Source organism: Pundamilia nyererei, unplaced genomic scaffold, assembly GCF_000239375.1.
Source record: "Pundamilia nyererei isolate P.nyererei 1_Seehausen unplaced genomic scaffold, PunNye1.0 scaffold00014, whole genome shotgun sequence".
Taxonomy (NCBI): domain Eukaryota; kingdom Metazoa; phylum Chordata; class Actinopteri; order Cichliformes; family Cichlidae; genus Pundamilia; species Pundamilia nyererei.
Window position 1 is genome coordinate 2411796 of NW_005187415.1, and position 22769 is coordinate 2434564.

General features: G+C 41.4%; 2 protein-coding genes and 1 long non-coding RNA gene across 5 annotated transcripts in view; all 3 read left to right on the forward strand.

Moving 5' to 3' along the window:
* Positions 1 to 4453, forward strand: part of LOC102204740 (uncharacterized) — a 32687-nt gene extending 28234 nt beyond the window's left edge. Inside the window, exons 4-5 of the long non-coding RNA XR_311502.2 lie at positions 1725 to 1776; positions 4033 to 4453. This is a non-coding gene — a long non-coding RNA (uncharacterized LOC102204740). The remainder of the gene's footprint in view (positions 1 to 1724; positions 1777 to 4032) is intronic.
* A 4153-nt stretch (positions 4454 to 8606) lies between these two features.
* LOC102204935 (peroxisome proliferator-activated receptor alpha) lies at positions 8607 to 19072 on the forward strand. Of its 3 annotated transcripts, none has more exons than XM_005725147.2 (8): positions 8607 to 8855; positions 12616 to 12835; positions 13211 to 13365; positions 15775 to 15913; positions 16720 to 16919; positions 17003 to 17266; positions 17355 to 17598; positions 17817 to 19072. In XM_005725147.2, exons 2-8 carry the CDS (start codon positions 12652 to 12654, stop codon positions 17957 to 17959), a joined length of 1329 nt encoding a protein of 442 aa, XP_005725204.1. In that variant the 5' UTR covers positions 8607 to 8855; positions 12616 to 12651; the 3' UTR covers positions 17960 to 19072. The 3 variants fall into 3 exon arrangements, with proteins under 3 accessions (XP_005725204.1, XP_005725202.1, XP_005725203.1); XM_005725145.2 differs by having other exon boundaries at positions 8609 to 8855; positions 17702 to 19072; XM_005725146.1 differs by lacking the exon at positions 8607 to 8855 and adding an exon at positions 13065 to 13113 and having other exon boundaries at positions 12696 to 12835; positions 17702 to 19072.
* A 1925-nt stretch (positions 19073 to 20997) lies between these two features.
* On the forward strand, positions 20998 to 22748 carry cdpf1 (cysteine rich DPF motif domain containing 1). Its single transcript, XM_005725148.1, has 3 exons — positions 20998 to 21171; positions 21436 to 21547; positions 21995 to 22748. The coding sequence occupies exons 1-3, from the start codon at positions 21056 to 21058 to the stop codon at positions 22121 to 22123; spliced, it is 357 nt and encodes a 118-aa protein (XP_005725205.1). The 5' UTR covers positions 20998 to 21055; the 3' UTR covers positions 22124 to 22748.
* Positions 22749 to 22769: the final 21 nt, after the last annotated feature.

Sequence of the window (22769 nt, forward strand, 5' to 3'; positions counted from 1 at the left end):
CACACACACACACACACACACACACACACACACACACACACACACACACACACACACAGGCAAACAACCAGACACATTTGATGCTGTGTACCCCACAATGAACCCTGGCTCCTAAGATGAATGGGGTTCCCACGCCTCTCCCAAGGAGTGCAGGGCACAGCCTCCTCCTCTGAGCATTCACACACACACACACACACACACACACACACACACACACACACACACACACACAATGCACTACAGTTGGCCACACAGTCTCCCTCAAACATACACACAGGTGCATTTCAGTAAAATACAAAGGCACACGCATAGTAAAATAGCATAATGACCCATTTTTAAAAACTACAAGTATACATACTTTAATTACTTACTTTGTGGTGTAAAAATAAATAAATAATATGATGGAAGTGTCAGTTTTATAGATGGAGTCAGTTTGGTATGAAGACGACTTAATTTGTATAGCAGCAAAGCAGAAATGAGACGTGAGAACACACAGATTGTTTTTAGTTTCAGTTACACTTCTTTTTGTTTCAATCCCTGTTTGTGTGTATGTGTGTGTGAGAGTATGTTGTTCATGAAGTGTTTTTATTTCAGGGAAGGTTTTAGATGAATTTGATTTTCATGGGAGATTCCAGCTTTTTATTTTCTGAAGGTGTAGCAAAACAGTCCTTGAGAAAGAGTGTGTGTGTGTGTGTGTGTGTGTGTGTGTGTGTGTGTGTGTGTGTGTGTGTGTGTGTGTGTGTGTGTGTGTGTGTGTGTGTGTTTACTATATTAGTACACAATTTAGTTTATTAAGTGAAAAATAATTATTTTGTTGTATTTGTTTTTTTTAATCGTTGGATAACTCTAGTGTAGTTTTTAAAAGACTTGAAATTTTTTTTTGGTGTTTTCGTTTTCTTATGAGAAATACATTTGTAATTCACTGATGTATATAAACATTTAAATATGTAATTGCTTTACATTTTTGTAAATGTACTTTACAGTTGGCATTTATTATTTCTCTAATATGTTTTAAGGATACTGTGTGTGTGTGTGTGTGTGTGTGTGTGTGTGTGTGTGTGTGTGTGTGTGTGATAGAGAGAGAGAGAGAGAGAGTGAAACAGAGGATGGTGTCCATATTATTTATTTATGTCAGGCTTAAAATGTAGATTTAAAATTAATTGTTAACATAAAAAAATATTTTACCTATAATATTTAATTTTCTGCTTTTTGTTTTTGTTTCTAATTGTTCAGTTACTGTCGTTTATATTTAAATATTAATATAAGCACTTTAAAAAATTCCACATTTTGTTTAATAAAAAGTAATATTGGACCAAAATAAAGACGTACGAATGCCTAAAAGAAATGCCGAAAACAAACCAAAAAAAAGGCTAAAGGCTAATTTGTCTTTCTCTGGACCTACAGTAATCTAAGTTCCTGTAGTAATTTCCTGGAGTTAGTACCTTTTTGAGAGATGAATCTAAGCTGCACTGGCAGTGAATGGTAATGCAGTTATCCCGTCTAAATTCAGCTACAGTATTCTGAGCTATGATCACTCTAACATATGCTACATCAGCCTTAATGATACACTTAAGTAACTGCTTGGCAGGTTTATGACCTGAGCGATACATGGACACCTTGCCGAGTGTGTGTGCACATGTGTGTGTTTTGTGAATAAATTTTAACAATGCTGCACGCACAGACATGTGTAACTATAATTATCTGTTTTTCGCTTTCATTTGCAGAGTCATTACTTGGGAGTGACTTTATTTTTCCGTGCCAGACATTGATATCAAGGTTAGTCTAACATTTTTATTAATTTTCTTTAAAATTATATTCTTGTTATTGAATCCGTGTATGTTTTTGTAGCACTTTTGGTGTATATAGCAGCACCTATTTTGTGTGTGTACATGCCCGGACAGTCAAAAATCATTCGGGACTGCTTTCCATGATATAAGCACACAGCTCAGCGGCCGCGGTTTGTTGTTAGTTTATCAAACACAACCGTCTCCAGCACACACCAGCGGCTGTAGCATCGTGTGATGCGTTTTGTCAAAACTCGTATCGGTGCGTTGTGTCATCTGAAACGGTAAGTCTGTGCTGCAGCTCAAAGATAATCTCCTCAAAGGAAATTAGTCAGGAAAAATGGGACAGAAGAGCCGTCAGCCTAAAGGTCAAATGAAGATTAGAGAGAAACAGTACACGAGGGCACACCGGCTGGCACCCCGGAATTACACAAAGGCCTCATTGTCACAGGAGCCCCCGGGTCTGCGCACTCTCTCCCAGCATACTTAGGGAGACATGACACCTGTTGGTGGTTTTGATCAACTGCATGCAGAGCGACAGGACACCTCACACTTAAGATTTTTCTGATATTAAAAGACGACTTTGAGTCGCATACACGTCTAGAACATTTTCGGATCGGCGCTCTTCTGCACAAACACACTCACGGGTTTGGTTCAGGCTCGACTTTTTATCTCACGTCAATTTCAGGCTTTCCGGCGGCACGGCTGACCGTGTGCCGTTAAATCAAAACGACAAATGAAAAAACAGCAAGCGGTGAAAAAAGCAATTACTCTTGATTTATATTTGCTGATTATTGTATCCCTCCAGACACACCGGCTCCACTCACTTCAAAGGGTGAATTGGTTAATCTCAAATAATTGTGAAGCTCAGTCCTGACAGTTTTACAGTTTATGGCACTGTGTATTCAAAATGTTGGATGAATGTATTTTTGGAAAGTTGTTTGCAAGTTCATGCCTAGATCGAGGATCTCACTTGCGCCTCTCTTTAGTAGTAAAACAGTTGTGTTATCAAAAATGTTTTAATCACATTTAACAAACAATTATATTTTAATGAAATGCATTAACTAAAGAAAAGTGTTAATGTAATGCTTTTGGGCAATGTTAAAAGGTTTTTTGACCCAAAATTACAAAAGAAATGAAGATTTTTGACTGATCTTGTGTTTTTAGGGTTAACGTTTTTGTGCTTTGCTTTCTGTCTCCACCCACTTCCAGTAGAGATGAATAAAATTCTGCTTGTTTATAGTATTTAATAACTTTTATTAAAAGCAGTCCTATGTATTCCAAAAAAAGTCATCCTTTTCACTCTGGATAATTTAATAATTTTTTTTACGTAACATTTCTGAGTAAAATCAAAAGACATTTAACTGTGGTTAGAAATCTCAGTGACACATGCATAAAAACGTTGGTTCAGCAGAAGTAAACTGGAAAATACATTTGTCATAATTTACCTGGAATGACCCTTTAAGTAAAAGGGCCTCTCTTGTGTAAACCCGATACCCTGCATACACGCATTAGCAGTGCAAGTGAAACAGAGCTGCACACACAGTCAGGCCTACTTATACCTCACAGGGTTGGACAGTAAGTAGCTCATATAGAGATTTGTGTGGCATTTATGGGATAAACGACCTGCAATAAAACAGCCACAAACTGGTGCGTGCACGTGAAGAGTTAAGGCAGTGACTCACTTTTATAAGTTTGACCCCCACCTCGCGCCCTCACGCCTCTCCCCTCCCCTCCGTCGCTCCCCAATTCGAGGGGGAAACCGCAGCAGAGCCGCAGCCTCTCCTGTCTCACTCAGGAAACTCCCTGAAACAACCACAACCTCGTCTGCTCGACCTTTCAGGCCAACACACACTCTGACATACAAATCTGCTCATTTGCAGCGAGGTTTCCTGCGACACACACACAGATGGGTTTACCATGAAGCACAACACACGACTTCAGAGTTTTGGAGTCACTTTTAATGGTGTGACTGTGTGTGTGTTCCTCTAATAAACTGCCAGGTAGCAATACAGAGAGATGCAACAGGATAGTCATGAATAATACAGCCACAGGATACTTGCACTCTCTACACATTCACATGCAGACATGCAAGCACCTGCAGTCGTGTGTTTGACATGTGGATGACATGTGTGAACCCGCTGATATAGGTGCTCTGTTGTTTTCTGATGCTCCTGTGTTAGACAAGAAGTGAAAGTCTGACCTTTGAACAGAGAAGCGCAGCTCACTCTCTCCTCTCGTTTGTCAGCATCGAGACGAGGAAACCTGAGAGGAGGCGAGTTGACAGACCGCACAGACCTGCTCAGGGAAGATGACCTGCCAAGCTCAAGTGACATGCAGAGGAAGTGTTTTGAGTGTATTTTGTTTTGTTTTTTAATTACCACACATTTCGCATATTAAGCCTCTCCTTTAAATGTATTAAAAAAAAAAAGGAACCTCATGATCAGCTGGGGCCTTTCTGCATGGATGTCCTCCATATGCCTGTGTGGGTTTTTCTGGGTACTTTCCTCCCACAGTGCATCTTAAGTTGGGTAAATAGTGATTATAAATGTGTCTGTGGATGTGATTGTGAGATGTTGTTGTGTGTCTGCGTGTGTTAAACCTCTGATAGATTGGCAGCTGGGTCAGGATTTAACAAGTTTAGAAAAAAAAACAAAAAACGGATTGAACAAAACAGAAATAAAAATGTTTAATTTCTTAAAATGTAAAACAAGCACTTTTTTGGACATGCAGTGTTTTATCTGTGAATTAAGTAAGTTTAAGTGCTGCTTCATGATGATGTTTTGCTAAGACTACAGAACTGCCTTTATTTAAAATTTTAAACATTTAATTACGTTACCGTTTTCACATGACATTGAATATAGCTGCCTACATTACACACAGTACAATACACTAACAGTACAAGCACACAGAAGTTCAGCTTTGACCTTTGGAACGATGACAAAATCAACTTTATGAAGATCCACCTGTTTTTTCTGCCTTTAATTGGATGCTATGGTTTTTATCGGCACATTTGTGATGCTGTTGTTTTATTACATTGAATTGTGGTTGAATTTTACACACTTAACTCCACCCATTACAGCTTATCTGTAGTTAGTTTTTTTTTTTTTTTTTAAGTATTGTCCTAATTTCACAAAGGTCAGTTGTCATTGAGTTTCTGTTCCCACAGGTCGACTGGGTGCGACTGGAGAGCCGTGCGAGAGTTAAACTGTCCTTTGGGGTGAGGTAGTAGGTTGTATAGTTTTAGGGTCATTCCCAAGCTGTCAGATGACTATACAACTTACTGTCTTTCCTGAAGCGGCTGTAATAACATCATCTTCATCATCGTACCCACAAGAGGATAAGAAGCATGACTTTTGAATTTGGACTCGTTTGTTTGTTTAACCTAAAATAATATGCAGATTTTTGTGGGAAATTGTTCTCTTTTTATTGATGCCTGTTGTTGTTATTTTTTATTATTTTTTAAAAAAGGTAAGTTCTGCTAGTCTGAAGTTGTAACCAGTGAAGCTTGTTCTCACAGCGTGTAGTAAATTTAGCAAAGTAATGTGAAATCTAGCCACTTTTACTTTTGCAGCTTTTTCATGTAACTTTTCCTGCAAGTGCATCCTTTTATGTGCAGCATGTAACATTTCAACTGACATTATCATGGCAATCCTCATTGCAATAATAAATAACAAAGTTGCTTTCAGTTTCATTTATGCAGCGATGCGGCTCGCGCACAAATCCTCTCCGTACCCGCCTGGGTGCTTTATGATGTTCGTACAGGGTGAGGTAGTAGGTTGTGTGGTTTCAGGGTTGTGATTTTACCCCATCAGGAGCTAACTATACAACCTACTGCCTTCCCTGGAGGGCAGCAATACATCACAGGAGCGCACGCATCTTTGTCATTTTCCCTGCCTCTGAAAAATGGGACAGTCTCTTTTACAAAGGCCCACAAAAGACTGCCATTCGATCTCAAGGGTTCACGTGTATGGGTGAGTGGCGCTCACTCACACGACGCATTTCAGAGAGACAATCACTTTACACATTTGTAACTCGCACTGGGAAGATGGCATAAAAAAGGCATTTATTTAATTTTATTAGCATTCATGTTTTAATACTGCTTGTACTTTTCCCTCAGTAATTAAATAAAGACTGGACAAGAAATAATTGCTGAGCAAATAATGGCTGAAGTCTGATCTTTGTGCTGATAACAACTGTGCAACAGTAGAGTCTCCCTAGATGGGATATTTTCTTCGAAATGCTGCTTTAGTCTCTAATCCCTTTAAGGAGCTCATAATGCCCTGAAATTCTAATCCCCAAAGCCTCTGTGTCTGAGGAACATGTATCTTTTTATCTGTCTAGAAAAGTCTCCTAAAAAGCATGCATCATTTCTCTTTTGTTCTTTAAAACAAAAATCAATTGCATGGGATTTCTTCCAATTAAGATGTTAATACTGTGCAAGATTAAAGGCAAGTAAAACTCCAGAAAACAATTGAAGGTAGAGCAAACAGCCAAGAGTCATGCTGTTTTATGAAACCACACGTAGGAGTGCAGCTTTTGCTTTGAGTTTTCAAGCGACATCCCTGACCAAAGCTGATTCTGTAGCTCGCTGCTTAAAAACCATTTCGTATTCAGAAAAAATGAGCTTGTGTTTCCATCCCAGATGGAACGGGAGACCAGGTGCCGAGGTAAAACCAAAGAAAATCATAAATTATCACCCTGCCATTTGTTTGTGGGAGAACACGCTGAGCCACCATGAGGGGTTTTTATCGTCTACACTTACTGTGCAGGTCCACAGGAAAATATGACAGCCAAAATATCCTATTGTCATGCGTCATTTCACAGTAGATGGCGCCAGATATTAAATGCGGTGTTGTTGCTTTGCTGGAGACAATCGCAGTCTACACTAATTTGTTAGATGTACTTTAAGACCGGCTATAAATTTCTAAGGAGTTGGTACAGAATGAGGGTGTCCTGCTGACCTACATGTAGGAGGTCCAGGCAGGAAAGGAGGGCTGCTTTCTAACCTTACAGCAGCACTGACACAACATCGTGCTTATGGTTGAAATAAAGTTAATTTTGCCACAGGTCAAGTATGTGTTCCATAGGGTCACAGTTAAATATCAAAAATCTTCCAAGTGTACACCATCAAATAAAAAACACCAGCTGGTAGCCACAGTATGAAGTGCCATTAGCACTAAATTGTGAAGGGAGGCTTTTTGGAGCAACCGTTTTAAAAGCAAGTACACACGCCTACCTTATTCATGCTATTAAATGTGTTTTAAAGAAGATGGGGATTTTTTAAGGTGTAAATAAAAGGCAAACACCTGAAAGATGCCCATGATTTGTATCCCAGTGTGTGGCTTAGTAGGTAGAATGCCATTCAAACACTCAGACAGTTGTTATTTGGATTGCAACTGCAAATTAGGCTGACACTAAAATGACCTTCACTTTCTTACTGCTTAACTGTGAGCAGCATAACACCAAGAGACAGACTTATTTGTCATTTCCCAGCAATACTTGGACACAACACATATCTCTGATTGTCACCTGAAATGTGTGGCTTCACACAAATGCTACAATAGAGCAATTTTTACACTAATGAACAAAAAGCTGTGAAAGAGAAGGTTTGGAATTAGAAGCAAAAGTTCATTCAGCTAGTTTGATTGTTTTAAATTGGTGGTGGGTGGGGTGAACCTTTAGACAAATTACCAAAAAAAGCAATGAGTCATCAATTTGCATATATGTGTTTTGCTACATCGAGCATGTCATGTATCAAATATTATATACTTGGCCTTAAAGGGTTTGTAAGGTTAAGTCATGGGTGTCAAAAATCATTTTACACTGTAGGCCACATATATCCCACTTTAGAGGGTAAGTGGGTCAGACCAGTGGAACTCCATGCCAGTGTAAAGAAGTTAAACCATGAACTAAATGCCACAGATTTCAACAGTACGTCTCAGTTTTTCTACACAATAAAGAAATGCTGCTGAAAATGGAAGAAATCTGTCAGCACGACTCTGTAAGTAACAGACTGGTAAAATTACAGTTGAAAATGGCTCGTTGCACACACTGTACTATAGTAATAATACTTCAAAAAAATATATATATATATGCAGTGGATCCACTATAAAAAAAAATCTTCCTATTATGGATAATAAACAAAACAGGAACGTTTCTGTCATTGAATTCATTCTGATATTTGTTCATTAAAAATAGAAAACATAGAAAAAACAGAAAAATACTGTTAGAAGTCCCTTCACATTTTTCACTGCTGTCCAGTGGGCCAGGTTGGAGTTTTTGGCGGGCCGAGTTTGGCCCCTGAACCTCATGTTTGACACACTCACTGATACAGTAATTAGCCTGCAAATATAAATATTTACTAACTAAATTACAACCATCTTGAGTATTTTGTAAGGTCCTTAAAGATGAAACGTGACCACTGTTAACTGCAGTACAATACGTCATAATAGTGTCACAAAAATATCCATTTGATACTTGCAGGATATTTGAAAAGCACACACTGCTTACAGCGAGATTATCACCAGACTGCCTGCCAGCGGGCAGGTCACTGGAAAAGCTGTCGTTTTATTGAGCATTCACGTAATTATTACTCGATAGTATGACGCTGCTGACGTTTTAATTACAGGAAGTGGTTTTGGAGGCGATCGGATGGCATTAATCTTACAGGCCCAGGCAGAGAGATCCAGTCGCCCTTCACCGGGTACAGATAAAGGAGACAATGCGCCTCCACACCGGTTCATCCTGCACCGAGCCACCAAGAAGGGATTGTGTCTTACCGAACACCCCCCCCCCCCCCGCACACAATTCTCGTGTTCCGATTGGTTGAAACCATAGGTGTGTCAGGAGGTGTGTGCGCCATGTTGCGGTCCCTCTCTACGTTATTTCCTGCTGAGGATGACGTTTTTGACGGCAGGGAGGGAGGCAGCAGAGCCGATCAGCAGGCGCATCCGTGAGCGTCCCAGGCCCGAAGCAGCTCTCTCCTCCTCCTCCTCCTCTGATAAAGCACAGGCGTCCATTCCGGCAGCGAGAGCTTGAAATGCTCCGGATAGCAGACTCCGAGCTGAGGTATTTACCAACATTTATTTCTATAATGTTATGTAACTGTGTAAGAAGCTCTCTGTGCAGTTGCCTGTTGATTCAACAAACTTTGTTATTCAATCGCGCAGAAAGTATAAGTGAAGTGGACACTGGGGCTAACTTTGTATCTCTTTTCTCTTAAAACACACACACAGCCACACACACACACACACACACACACACACACACACACACACACACACACACACACACACACACACACTTGTCTTTAGTGAGCTGTGTTGCGAGTGAGCTCTAGATAAACTTCCTTTAAGTCATGTCTTCATCTGTTGTGACTAAACCGCAGACGCACACTGGAAGGCACGCTTCCCCCTGCAGCCCCAGATATGCTTCTATGTCACACTCTGTGCAGCAATGCAAAGAGATACTTTGATGATGCAAGACTGATGTGGCTTTTACGTTTACTCTGTGCCTGATTTTTAAATTTATTTTTTCAATCTGTGGCCAGTGGATGACCTTGTTTTCGAAAAGTCCAAACAGCCGATCCAGATTCAGCACTGACAAATGTGAGCTGTTGCTTTTTTTTTTTTTAATTAACAAAGGCTAAGAAAGGATGTGCAACTTTCCAGGTGACTAGAAATATGATGCCTTGTGTTTTGATTTTGGCTCCTTTGTATCGTCTGACGTGCTCTCTCCTGAGTCCAGCCGACGTCTCTGGCTGCAGCTCCTGTTTCCTCTTCTCCTTTAACCTAAAGATAGAGCCCTAAGGTCTGGGATCAAAGTTCCTCTGGGAGTTAAAACACAATGTCCTCTGAGGTAGAGGGGAAGCATGGGCTGGACTCAAACGGAAATATAGTCAATTAACTTTGCTGTCACCTTGTACTGGCTTTAATACATGAATGAGACAGGCCAGAGTTACAGGCATGATGAAACCATCAAAATACTGTGACATCCAACGAATCCATAACAAATGATAATAAAGTTCAAAATTTTTAATAAGCTGTATTTAATGTAAACCCAAGAAAAGCTCCAGGAAGCTCTCACATTTTAGAAACTACAGCCTTAAAGTTTCACCTTTCTCCAAATTCCAAGACTTCACCAACAAATCGCCATACCCTCTGCAACATCCCTTCGATTTAACAATTCATTAAGCAGCGTGTAGTATGCCTTTTTAATTTATCTCTTATCCACTGTTACAGTGGTGGATATGGAGGTGGCATGGAAGGGTAGCTTCATTTTTTTTTTTTAAATTCAGTCTGATGTCAGTGTTAGCACATAACCTCCTGTTTGTGAGGGGCAGCCAATCAAAAAAAGCGTGGGGGTGATTAGAAAAGGAGAGGAGCAAAACCAATCACTGGGTGAACTGAGGGCTTGCATGAACACCTAGTGTAATATTATTAACTACTATTTCAAACTGTGAATTTTATACGTGTGTGTGTGTGTGTGTGTGTGTGTGTGTGTGTGTGTGTGTGTGTGTGTGTTGGACTCTAGACTCCAAGAAAAATAACGATATGTGGAAATGAGTATCATGGCTGGACTTTAACTCGTTGATCTGTGGTTTATCTGCTGTGTATTGTTGCAGAATGTACAGGAGTTGCTCAATCGACCCTTTGATGAAGAAATCTCTTTGGGCACCCAGGGGCAACAAATTTATCAGCGGGCACACGCTCTGCATCAAAGCAGTTTAACAAACCAGTTGGTCAGCAAGTTTGTCAATGACTGCCCAAAAAGTTTGCTGTGTTTTGTTAAAAAAGTCTTTAGACACAGGTATAATACACTCTGTATGGTGCACTTGATGGCGTGCTGCAGGTGCCGGCACACATCTGTTTGCACACTCGTACTTATTTACCTGCATGGTGTCAGAGTCCTGTCACGACCTGTCCCCTAAATGCTGCAACACAAAGACTAGATAAACATACAGACGCATGCTCGGATCAATATAATCCTTGCTGATGGTGCTCAGGAGTTCACAGAGGGCATGTTTCCTAACACAGACAGGATTTTGTCAACTTTTTTCAACCCCTTTTTTGTCATAGTGCATGCTTTAAGTTTAAAGTAGCTTAGACAGCGAAAGTTGTACAGTCACACTTGGGTTTTTTTCATGCGTGTCTTACAGATGTGTGCAGCTGTGCAAGCTGAAATTGTGCATCGCAATTTCGGCAGATTTGATGTAATTAAAACACAGGTAAAATGGTAACGCAATACTGTAAAAAATGAATGAGTTGCATTTTAAGAGGGTTAGGAAAGCAGACCATCAATCTGAAACGCCTGTCTGCAGGGAAGACTTGTTTTTCTGCCTTTATCCTACAAACTGTGCGTCTGTGGTCACCTCCTTATTAGGTTTCGCAGCCAAAAAATGCTTTGGATGGTTCTAATCTGCTTATCAAGAAAGTCTGCAGTAACATCTGCTGTTATAAATTACTGGAGGTTGGAGAGAGCACCTTACAGAACACGAACATTGGCCGTGGTGCTGTTGTGTTGCGTGATGGTTCAAACAGATGTCCTTTACCCCGCTGTGAGCAGCTGGGAGCTCCAGCAAACACCCACCCACACAACACGCAGCGAGATCCACTCTTGAAAGCAGACGTGCAGAAGAAGAGACAGGTCGACTGTTTACTTCTGTCTTGATTTTAATCCTCAAGAGACAAAAGTGACTTTAAATTGTGTGCCGTAGACCTAAAAGCTATTCACATAGTGTAAACAGTGTATATAATAGACACTATATGCTCCGTGCAGGTTCATATATCAGAGTGAAAGGCTTTGAATTCAGCTGTATGTGTGAATACTTTGGCTGAACAGATCGGGATTAAACGTGTGAAAATAAGTCATTTAGGATAATGTGCTGCTGTTGACTCACAAGGCACGGTTCACTTACGAACATAGTCCTCACAATACTAACTTAATAGACTTTTTCTTATGGCATTAGGACCCCGGTGGAGTGAAAGACAGTGCTTCATTTGCATTTTTCAGACGGTCGTCTCACATGTTTGACAATAAACATGCATTTCATTTTCTGTTTTAATATTTGCTGCTTGCTCGGTGCCTCCTGTGGAGTCATATTATGATGTTTTGTAAGAATGTGGTAAATGTTTCATTTGTGACCCACTGTTGAGTCCCTGAGAGGGTGTCCAGTGGATAAACCTCGGGATGCACTCACCGCTGTTTGTGTATTGTAAGATGAGATGAGAAATGCTTCATATATCAGCGCTTTAGTAGTCTTCATGTGAAAACACACTGCCTGAACTTGTCCATCTGTCCATCAACCAACCAGTCATCCATCGCTTATCTAGCAAACTGCATAACTGTATGAAAAGTTAAGCCAATGCATAAAATCTGATGGCCAGAAAGGGGATGGGGACTTCTAGCTGCACAAAGATGTCAAGTTGCATAGAAGTTAATGAGAAAACTACCATACTGCTCACTTGTTCTGTGACCTTAATAAACACTTTCCTGATCTGCTAATGTTCTCAGTCACTAGTTGCATGTCTTATTTAATACAATATGATATTAATTTTGTACATTATAGTCCTGATAGACTCTTGCAAAGTACGCTAAACTTTATCATATAGCTTATACCTTATAAATGTGCAGTGGCTCTTAATTTCCTAGTTCCATCCAACCTTCGCTCATCACATCAAGTTTCAAAATAAACATGATGGAGATGTTCAATACGATCAGTTTGATGTTTAAAAGGAGTTTGTCCAAACATTAGCAGAGGTGTGCTTTCACACTCACAGACTTCATTTTCCTCATCCAAAATCTCCTTTTTTTTCTTTTTTTTTTACAGTCTGGTGAGTGAGGGTTTGAATCCCTGATCTCTACCATGGCAGGGGATCACTACAGCCCCCCATCCCCACTGGGGGATTCCCTCCTGGGAAGTCCACTATGTGGAGACCTGATGGAGGATCTTCGTGATATCTCCCAGTCTATAGGAGATGATGCACTGGGGTTTGATTTTCCAGAGTACCAGAGCACTGGTTCGGGGTCCAACAGCTCTGTCGCACTGGGTGAGTATGAGGGGTAGCTTCATCACCAGTTGAGATTGGTTTCCAAGAACATATGCCTCAGAGAATTAAAAAGCTATCTAACACCTTCTGTAGGGCTCTGGTCTACCTTGCTGTTTTGGTCAAGATTTGGAGCCTAATATGGCTTTAAATGACAATATTAGAAGCTCATTATTAGATCTGGCTTGACCCAAAGACCCCAATTTTAAAAACATATATTTACTCACATAAGTGCTACCCCAACTTCAACCCATCGGTGCCACTGGTGTACAGAGAGACAGGTAAGAAACTTGGTGGAAAGAATCAGGGGCAGGATCCTTAATCATGCCAAATGTTAAAACTTGTAACCTCTTGTCTTTTTTATCTTTTCTGCTGTAGAGACCTTGACCCCAGCCTCGAGTCCATCATCAGGAGTGTGCGGAGCAGCGGCTGGCCAAGATGAGAGCGGCAGCACCCTCAACCTCGAGTGCCGGGTGTGCTCTGACAAAGCTTCGGGCTTCCACTACGGGGTGCACGCATGCGAAGGCTGCAAGGTAAGAAACATGGGACTTAAACAGGGATCGTGTAGCCAGCTGGAGCACATCGACCGCATCATGCAGGCGTACTTTGGCGCGAGAAAGGCGATTAAAGGAGCGCAAAGATATTAACGTAATGAAAACACAGTTCAACTCATGGCTCTTTTGAATGGCACAGCTAAAAGTTTAAAAAAAGATGACGTGCATGCCTGAACGCACGCAGCACCAAAACACATACAGAAGCCTGGCAGCGCAGAGGCGCCTGACCTGGAGACCAGTGGAAACTTTCTGAGACACACAGCCGAGTCATGTGGGGTAGAGGACATGACGGCTAGGCCTGTCACCTCTGTCCTGGTTGGCACAGAGCCAAAGTCAATGACATTAATACACACACGCACATTTATAAACACACAGAGCAGCTACTGACACAGTGGACTGCTCTACTTTGCTAAATATTCCCTTTTGGGATTTGATGATTAGTAAAATGTCGTTTTTGCTGCTTTCATTTTTCCTTTATCTATGTTTTTGGACATTGGGTAAGTGAGACCGCTGGCCTCAGTAACCAGCGCACGTGTTAAAAACCATAGAGGACGGTCGCTGCGTTGTTTGTGCAGTCACATGAGATCATTGCACCCTCACAGCTGGCCGCAGGTTGTTGCTGCTAATCTGAGATTTATTTGCTACTTTTGCATGAGTTTTTAAACTCTGACCCTTTCTCCCTGTTGACGTCTCATGCTTTGCTTCTCTTTAATAAAGATCTTTCGCTTTTCCACGACATTGCCACTGATTGGAAATGCGATAAACATGTCTCTACTTCTGCATCTGCACATAGGTTGGGGGGGTTTTCTGATAAAAAACAATGACGGTTGATCACTGTGCTGGCTCTAATGCTAAAAAAGTGCATCTGGTGGATAATCTATTGCTGTCTAACTCTGTAGCTGCCCACGGGGGCTCTGTTTTACGACACACGTCTCATTCATCACCACAGTCTTGCTGTCAGAGCGGCTGCCAGCGTTGGCATGACTCCTATCACCGTGTCACACAGCAGCTGTTCTGAAGCAGGGACGTGATGACCTTGAACTGTTGGACACTGCATATGTGACGGGGCGTGCACTGACGGCACTGCTTCTAAACTCTCTGACTGCAGTAATCTTGCTTCTGATATGTCACAGTCACAGTTCGCGGTTACCATGCTGGACGGGCTCTGTGGAGTATTTTCAGCACCTCGCTTCAAAGAGAGGCGCACCGAGCAGTGGGACTGTGAACGCGCTGTGATGTTGCCCTACCAGGGTTTAAGTCTGTGGTGATAATGGGCCTGAAACATTAGAGCAAAGGAGATATTATTAGAGTCAGGAAAAGCCTTTAGTGATAGAAAATTGAAAAAATGAGAGAGACTTTTGCTCCTAAGCGTTGCACAATCGTTTTCTTTGTTTATGTTGTCAGCCTCACTGCTCGCCTCCCGGCTAAGATATCGCAGCACAGTACTGGCCTCTGGTTGTGTCTGTTTTTCCAAACACAAACATGCAGGGACATGTATGGCATAAACACACACATCTGTTTTTCCTCCTTCTGCAGCTCTGTAATGTTATGTAATGCATTTCTGATGACTGTAATATGGCCTTCAGTGCTTTCTATTGGCTGATTCCACCCACACAAAAGAGATTCTTTTGCTTAAAATTGACACAAAAGTGGCATATGACGCATAATAAAACTAATAAAATTATAAAATAGCTGCTATTCAGCATAAATTCAGCCAGGTGTAAGATGATGTCTTTAATGACCATTTGGCCTGTTGGAAATTTTACTGATGTAAGTGGAGTATGTATTAGAATATCACGCGCCTTGCCTTATCTGAGGGCTATAACGTGTCCTCCAAAAAGAGATGTTCTTCAAAAAAAAGGTCAAATCTACTGCACATCTTTAGAGATCCTTTCCTTTAAGAACAGGTGTAATTTCCCTCAAATGCAATCCAAAGATATTAACATTGATCTTGCCAGAGCTTAAAAGGTGCACATTTAATACAAAAATGCATAAAATATGCAAACTGTTAACTGTTTTGTTCATGACTCTGAGCAGGGTGCTAATGCAAAGGCACTGGATCCCATTCACTAATATGTGCGTATTAATGTACTTTGCACATGCAATACTATGCAAGTCTTGAGCCATATTTCTTTAAATCTTTCTTGTAAAGTGGGAAACAGACTGCTGCAGTATAATGAAACGTGTGCAAGCATACATGGAAATAGAGTATATAAGACAAAAACAGAGTTTGTACAAAGGTGGTGCAAAATGTGTTTGCAGAGTACAAATGAAATCTGGTAAGAAAATATGGATATATTGTGCATTTTTTGCTTATGCAGTGTGGTTGAACGACGACCACTGAGAAAGCTAAGTGATAACGTCTTTTTGTTCTGTCTGTCACATCAGGGTTTCTTTAGGAGGACCATCAGGCTGAAGCTGGAGTATGATAAGTGTGAGCGGAACTGCAAAATCCAAAAGAAGAACCGAAACAAGTGCCAGTACTGCAGATTCCACAAGTGCCTCTCTGTGGGCATGTCCCACAACGGTAATGGAAAAAGTTGAAAGTTTGCAAAATATCAGCCAGTGTAGTCACAGTTACAGGATTAGAGTAAACAGTAAAACATATAATCTGAGAACAAGCTCAAGCAACCAGTGATAAACTTAAAGGTCAGGCTAAGTTTGCGAGCATTAGCTACCATAAGCTAGCTATTATAAGCTAACCAAAAGGGTAAAATTGTGATTCTACCTCTCCGACATCTGTTGATATGGAAAAACTGGTATCATACATCTTTTCCCCATATGTGGAACTAAGGTTGCAAGTATGTAACAAATTACTCTGATCAAAGCACTGCTGAAACATCGCAGTGAAAGAACTTGAGGGTGATTAGCCCGATGCACCGTGAACTGCCAATAAGAGTCTGAACATCCTCAGTCTCAACATGTGCTCTTTAAAACATCAGCAGGTTGTCGTTCCTCGGTAATTTAGCTCTACTTCAGTCAAAATGCTTTTGCTGTGACATCTGGCCCGTCGTCTGCAGTGAATGCTGGAGGGTCACTGAGTTTGTTGTGATGACCTCCCACTAGCAGCATCAGAAACATGAGAGGAACATGGCATGCCTCAGAAGAATAGAAATAGAACAGGATGTACCAGATCTGTTGTACGTGATTTTCTTTCTTTCTTTCTTTCTTTTTTAGGGTACTAGTGCATATTTGAATCCTTGAATCCTTGAATATTTGCTGAGGCAGCATAAGCCTTATGGCTCCATATGTCAATTTATTGTGCAATGTGAGGGGGGGGGGAAAAAAGAAAGTCCTGTGGCAATTTCTAATGACCAGTGTTTTATGTACCAGCCATCCGGTTTGGTCGTATGCCCCAGGCAGAAAAACTGAAGCTGAAGGAGGAAAGCAAGATGGTTGAGAAAGATGTGGAAAGTCCCTTAATGTCTGACCACAAGTTTCTGGTCAGGCAGATCCATGATGCCTACATGAAGAACTTCAACATGAACAAGGCAAAAGCACGGCTCATACTCACTGGAAAAACTAGCAAGCCGGTAAAGTGGAAAATAAAGTTTGAGAATATTCTCTGCTCTATATCTCTGCCCTCTGCCTCACCGACAGATTCTGTATTTCCCAGCAGCCTCTCATCATCCACGACATGGAGACGTTCCAGCTGGCGGAGAGAACGTTAGCGGTCCATATGACAAACAGCAACTATCCGGAGTCTGACAGCGTCCTCGGACAAGTGAGTCCGGCTGTGTCGTGCGGGGAGCTTCGGCAGAGGGAGGCCGAAGCCAGGCTCTTCCACTGCTGCCAGAGCACCTCAGTGGAGACTGTCACAGAGCTGACGGAATTTGCCAAGGCTATGCCGGGTTTCCAGAGTCTGGATTTGAATGATCAGGTGGATTTCAGGTTGCCTTCTATGGTAAGAAGTGGAAGGAAGAGCAGATGAGTGTTCACATGCTATTGCTTTTCTATTTACCTTTTAGGTGACTCTCTTGAAGTACGGTGTTTACGAAGCCCTCTTCACACTCTTGGCCTCGTGCATGAACAAGGACGGCCTCCTGGTGGCCCGTGGTGGAGGCTTTATCACCCGTGAGTTCCTCAAGAGTCTCCGCCGACCATTCAGTGACATGATGGAGCCCAAATTCCAGTTTGCCACACGCTTCAACTCTCTGGAGCTGGACGACAGCGACCTAGCTCTTTTTGTGGCTGCTATTATCTGCTGTGGAGGTAAAAGGCCGATAATAGGTGGTAGAATAATAATTTAAAAGAGAAAAAGACATATTTGAATTTTCCTTCTTCATTATCTTGTCCTCCCCCACTGCTCCCAAAGATCGTCCAGGCCTGGTAGACGTACCTGTAGTAGAGCAGTTGCAGGAAAGCATTGTTCAGGCGCTGCGGCTCCACCTGCTGGCCAATCACCCAGATGACACCTTCCTTTTCCCCAGGCTGCTGCAGAAGTTGGCTGACCTCCGGGAGCTGGTCACTGAGCATGCTCAGCTGGTGCAAGAAATCAAGACGACAGAGGATACTTCCCTGCACCCGCTGCTGCAAGAAATATACAGAGACATGTACTGAGTATATCAACTGAGAAATGCATATGAATGTACAGGAAGGAACAGCAATGCAGCTTCTGAGGCTGCTGCACAAACCGGAGCAAAACAAAAATCTTTTTTTAAGGAGGGGGGAGGCAGCTTTTGTTGGGAAAGTGACTGCTTCCACTTCATTAAGAGGTCGCACAGTGGAAAGGGAGCATTTTTTTTTTAAACCATAGCTGTGCAGAGGTATCATTAAAGGGTTAATTTTGTTGACCAGCAGCACCAGAATGTCTTGGAGCTGAGTGCCTTGGATGCCAGCTTTTACACATGTGAAGAAAAGTGACTCTGAAGCAGGCTGTGCATATTGGCATATTGTGCAAAGAAATTTATGTACACATATCAAAAATATACCTGGGTATGACTGCTGACCTCATGCGTGCGTACACTGAGGATAACTATGCCTGTGAACATAACAGATTAGGGCCCTCTGGATGTGGTTTATGTCATTTTCTTGTTCTGTTACTGCGTACTTGTGGCACATTTGCTTTGACTACCTTGACAACTCGCAGAGAACTGATCAAGTGTCATCGTTACTTGCTGCACGAGTTCAGGTTTCTCCTGTTTTGGGCACAGCTTCTGCCTCCAACACATAACAGATAATTAGCCTTACTTCTCCTGCAGGCAATAATCTGTTATTTGATGTGTCATTTTTTATTCATCCTCTGCCCTGCTGTTAAAAGCCAACACAGCGTGATAGCTCACTTTTTTTTCCTTTTAATTCAGATTTTCAGTGTTACAGAGTACATGTTTATGTACAAATCCTGCCATTATGTAAAACTAAATCTCAAGGAGAAAAATGTGCTAACAGCCAGTACTTTATATTTCCAATACAAACAAAATAATCTGTTAATTAGCTTGTGTTGTGCTTTGGAAATATAACAAGACTGCCTTAACCTCGGTGTAAGGGACGTGTGTATTTGCAGGCCTCAAAAAGAGGAGCTGATCACCTTATTTTTCTGTACTTGGACTCTGAACCGTGATGTAGCATTGCGAAGTTGTTGTAGGTCATAATGAAACATTTTATCTTTTATATATGTGTAAACATGCTGTTGATGTTAAATGTGTTGTAGTCTGAAATAAACTAATCTATTTAACATCACTTTCTAAATGAAGCCATGAGCACTTCAGAACATACACCAAACTCTTTATGGTGGAAGGTTGTTTCTGTGACTTGTTTCATTTTTTTCTTCATTGTTGGTAAATCAAATTCTGAGGTATTATGTATAAATTTTGACTTTTAATTCAATTCAATTTTATTTATACAGCGCCAAATCACAACAACAGTCGCCTCGAGGTGCTTTATATTGTAAGGTAGACCCTACAATAATACATACAGAGAAAAACCCAACAATCATATGAACAAGTACTTTGGCAACAGTGGGAAGGAAAAACTCCCTTTTAACAGGAAGAAACCTCCAGCACCGCCAGGCCCGGTTAGGGTGAGGAGAGGAAGACAGGATAAAAGACGTGCTTAAAGTAAAGTGAGTAAGTACAGGGTGGGCCATTTATATGGATACACCGTAATAAAACGGGAATGGTTGGTGATATTAAAGTCCTGTTTGTGGCACATTAGTATATGTGAGGGGACAAACTCCAGATCGGCGCACAGAATTTGCAGAATGGGCAAAACAAAAATTGGAACAGGACCCTCAGTTCACGCAGAAGATTTTGTTCAGTGATGAGGCAAACTTTTATGTGAACGGTGAAGTTAACAAACAAAACCACCGCTATTGGTTTGACACTAACCCACATTGGATGGATCCCTCCAAGACTGTTGGAACAACAAAAGTGATGGTTTGGTGTGCTATATGGGGTACAACGATAGTGGGTCCATTCTTCATCAATGGAAACCTCAAGGCCACTGGATATTTGAAATTGCTACATGATGATGCGTTTCCCTCTTTATGCACTGAAGCTGGCACGTTCCCTGAGTTTTTCCAGCAAGACGGTGCACCACCACATTATGGGTGCCAGGTCCGAGCATTCCTAGATGAACAGTTTCCTGGAAAGTGGATTGGTCGTCGTGGGCCAGTTGAATGGCCCCCAAGGTCTCCCGATCTGACCCCCTTAGACTTTTATCTTTGGGGTCATCTGAAGACAATTGTCTATGGTGTGAAGATACGAGATGTGCAGCACCTGAAACTACGGATACTGGATGCCTGCTGGCATTTCTCTTGCGGTGTTGCTATCAGTGTGTGAAGAGTGGGAGAAGAGGGTTGCATTGACAATCCAACACAATGGGCAGCACATTGAACACATTTTATAAGTGGTCAGAAACTTGTAAATAACTCATGAAAAAATAAAGTTACGTTGAAACCAAGCACACCATTGTTTTTCTTGTGACATTACCAATACGTTTGATCTGTCACATGACCCTCTTCCTATTGAAAAAACAAAAGTTGTATCCAAGATGGCCGACTTCTAAATGGCCACCATGGTCACCACCCATCTTGAGGAGTTTGCCCCTCACATATACTAATGTGCCACAAACAGGACTTTAATATCACCAACCATTCCCAAGTTATTACGGTGTATCCATATAACTGGCCCACCCTGTACTTACTCAGAAGTTTAAGTCAACAAGTCAAAAATCTGAGATATTAACTTGATATTTTGACTTAGCTCTTCCTGCCATTTCCCCCCTTTCAGTGGTGAAAACAAGCTTTCACATTTCGTTTGTCTGAAATAAATTATTATTAAATTATTATTTCATTGGCTAGAAATAAAATAAAAAAGAAATACATAAATAAAATAAAAACTTTTACCTACTGGACTTACATTTTGACTGTAGGAAAAGTACTTTTTGCTATTCATGCTATCAATTAGTCATTCAAATATTATTAAATTAAACTGCTTAACAGTACAGTATTCAAAGTCACATATTTTACAGCTCTCTCTATGTCATTTTTAAAATACAAGTGACGCTGTTATAATCGTTGTAACCACATTATTATTGCTTTACAACGCCATCATATTGTAATACTTTTGGTTGTCTTACCGCTCCAGTCCAGTCGGTGGCGGTAAAGCTTCACGAAACAACACTGACGGACTGGAAGAGAAAACCAGGAACTGACTTTCTGCTGTGAGCGATGGAGGAAAAGGCTGCTAGTGATAACCCTCAAAAAACATTTACGTGCCAGTTGTGCAGTTTAACTAGCCCCTTTACTTACTACGGACAGAAACCGCCTAACACCAGAGCTATCGTGTAAGTGAAAATGAAGCAAAAATCAAACAAAAAAAAACAACCCGTACCATTTTTAGAGCTCTGGTGTTAGCAAGGCTAACGCTAATGTTGTTAGCCACTATGTAACTAACTGCATGCTGCGTTGAACACGGAGAGAAATAAAGTGCCCAGCGGTGACTAGACTGCACTTGCAGCAGAATAAGGCTTGAACTATGTACATGTGCCCTTCATGAATTAAAGATGGGCCAGAGTTAAGCATGTGTGTTGTTGTCTGTCGTTCATCAGGCTGCTTGAGGAGTGTTTTATCACCAAGGACCCCTTCAGTCCGGACAGGGAGAAGTTTCTAGTTTTGGGGTCCATTTGCAGCCTTTGTGGCACTTGTGTCTGTGTTGGATCGGTAAGATGTCTCATCATATGGTCAGAATATTTTCCTATCATTTAATCTCACCCATATTAAACCGTGTTGCTAAGCTGCAGACAAGGTTCAAGGTGACAAATAGAGAACCTTGAACAAACTCAACCAGGAGGACTGTCCTCAGCTGTGGGCCGAACGTCCTTTTTGGATTTTAAACCCTGTGCTTTTGTCATAATTTTCCACTTGCAGATGCATGTCTGTGGTTTTGATATTTTGCTCAGATGACTCTCCGATCATGTGGCTGAAATGCTGAGTGGGCTTCATGGTTCTAAATCTCTTGCAATCAATATTCAGTCTTACAAGTGGATGGTGAAAATAAATAAAGTCCAAAGAGTAGTGGCACCCACTACCTTTTGGACTTTACTTATGCAAACATGGAGAGCCAAATGCTGAACTTTTGTCATTTCTGTTTCCTTCTCACTTTGTTAGGACTGCAGCCTTTTCTACACCAAGAGGTTCTGCGTGCCATGTGTGAACAAGCACTTGGACCAGTTTCCCCATCAAATTCAGGTCGAGCTGGCTAAGAAGAAGCAGAGTGCAAAGGCTGCAGTGTCATGAGATCGGGAAAGGAGTCCACAACACGTGTGTGTAAAGATGACCACGCTGGACCAACCAGGAAAACAGTGGTTTACACTGTGAATCAGACTGATCGACTTTCCTGCTGGATGTTATTTATTTATCTTAAAAGAGATCGATAAGGGTGACATCTTATTAGGTTGATGGGCCTTCCCAGCCAGTTGCTTGTGGAGGCCAGTTTGGCAACTATTCTGGGAAAGAATGTGAACTATATGCACTGTGCGATTCCACAAACAAGTATAGCTACCATGTAACTGTTTTAGTGGCAGAATGTGGCACAGTTGCATCATCCCCTATTAGTTACATTTAGCTGTTGCGTTAAGCATTTACTCCCATTTTATTTTATTTTATTTTTTTACTTGAAGCATACACAGCATTGAATCCGCATCTCTGCTTCCATCTGCATAAACTTGAGCAGTGTCTGTGAAGCACCATTAAAATAAAAACATCGCCTTTTGCATCGGCTGTCTGACTTTTTCACTTATTATTCCAGTTTACCTGTCCTGAGTCCAACGTTCACTTCAAGGATTGTTCCCTACAGCACCACGCACCGTTTACAGCAGCATAAACACATTATGGATTAAACAGCGATAACATCGATATAACGCACACACTCGCTGTGTTTATC

Coding starts and splice junctions, on each gene's coding strand:
- LOC102204935 (XM_005725145.2), top strand. CDS start 12,652: ATGGCAGGGGATCACTACAGCCCCCCATCCCCACTGGGGGATTCCCTC. Junction 12,836..13,210: donor CAACAGCTCTGTCGCACTGG/GTGAGTATGAGG, acceptor TTTCTGCTGTAG/AGACCTTGACCCCAGCCTCG. Junction 16,920..17,002: donor CTGGAAAAACTAGCAAGCCG/GTAAAGTGGAAA, acceptor TGTATTTCCCAG/CAGCCTCTCATCATCCACGA.
- cdpf1 (XM_005725148.1), top strand. CDS start 21,056: ATGGAGGAAAAGGCTGCTAGTGATAACCCTCAAAAAACATTTACGTGC. Junction 21,172..21,435: donor CCTAACACCAGAGCTATCGT/GTAAGTGAAAAT, acceptor GTCGTTCATCAG/GCTGCTTGAGGAGTGTTTTA. Junction 21,548..21,994: donor CTTGTGTCTGTGTTGGATCG/GTAAGATGTCTC, acceptor TCACTTTGTTAG/GACTGCAGCCTTTTCTACAC.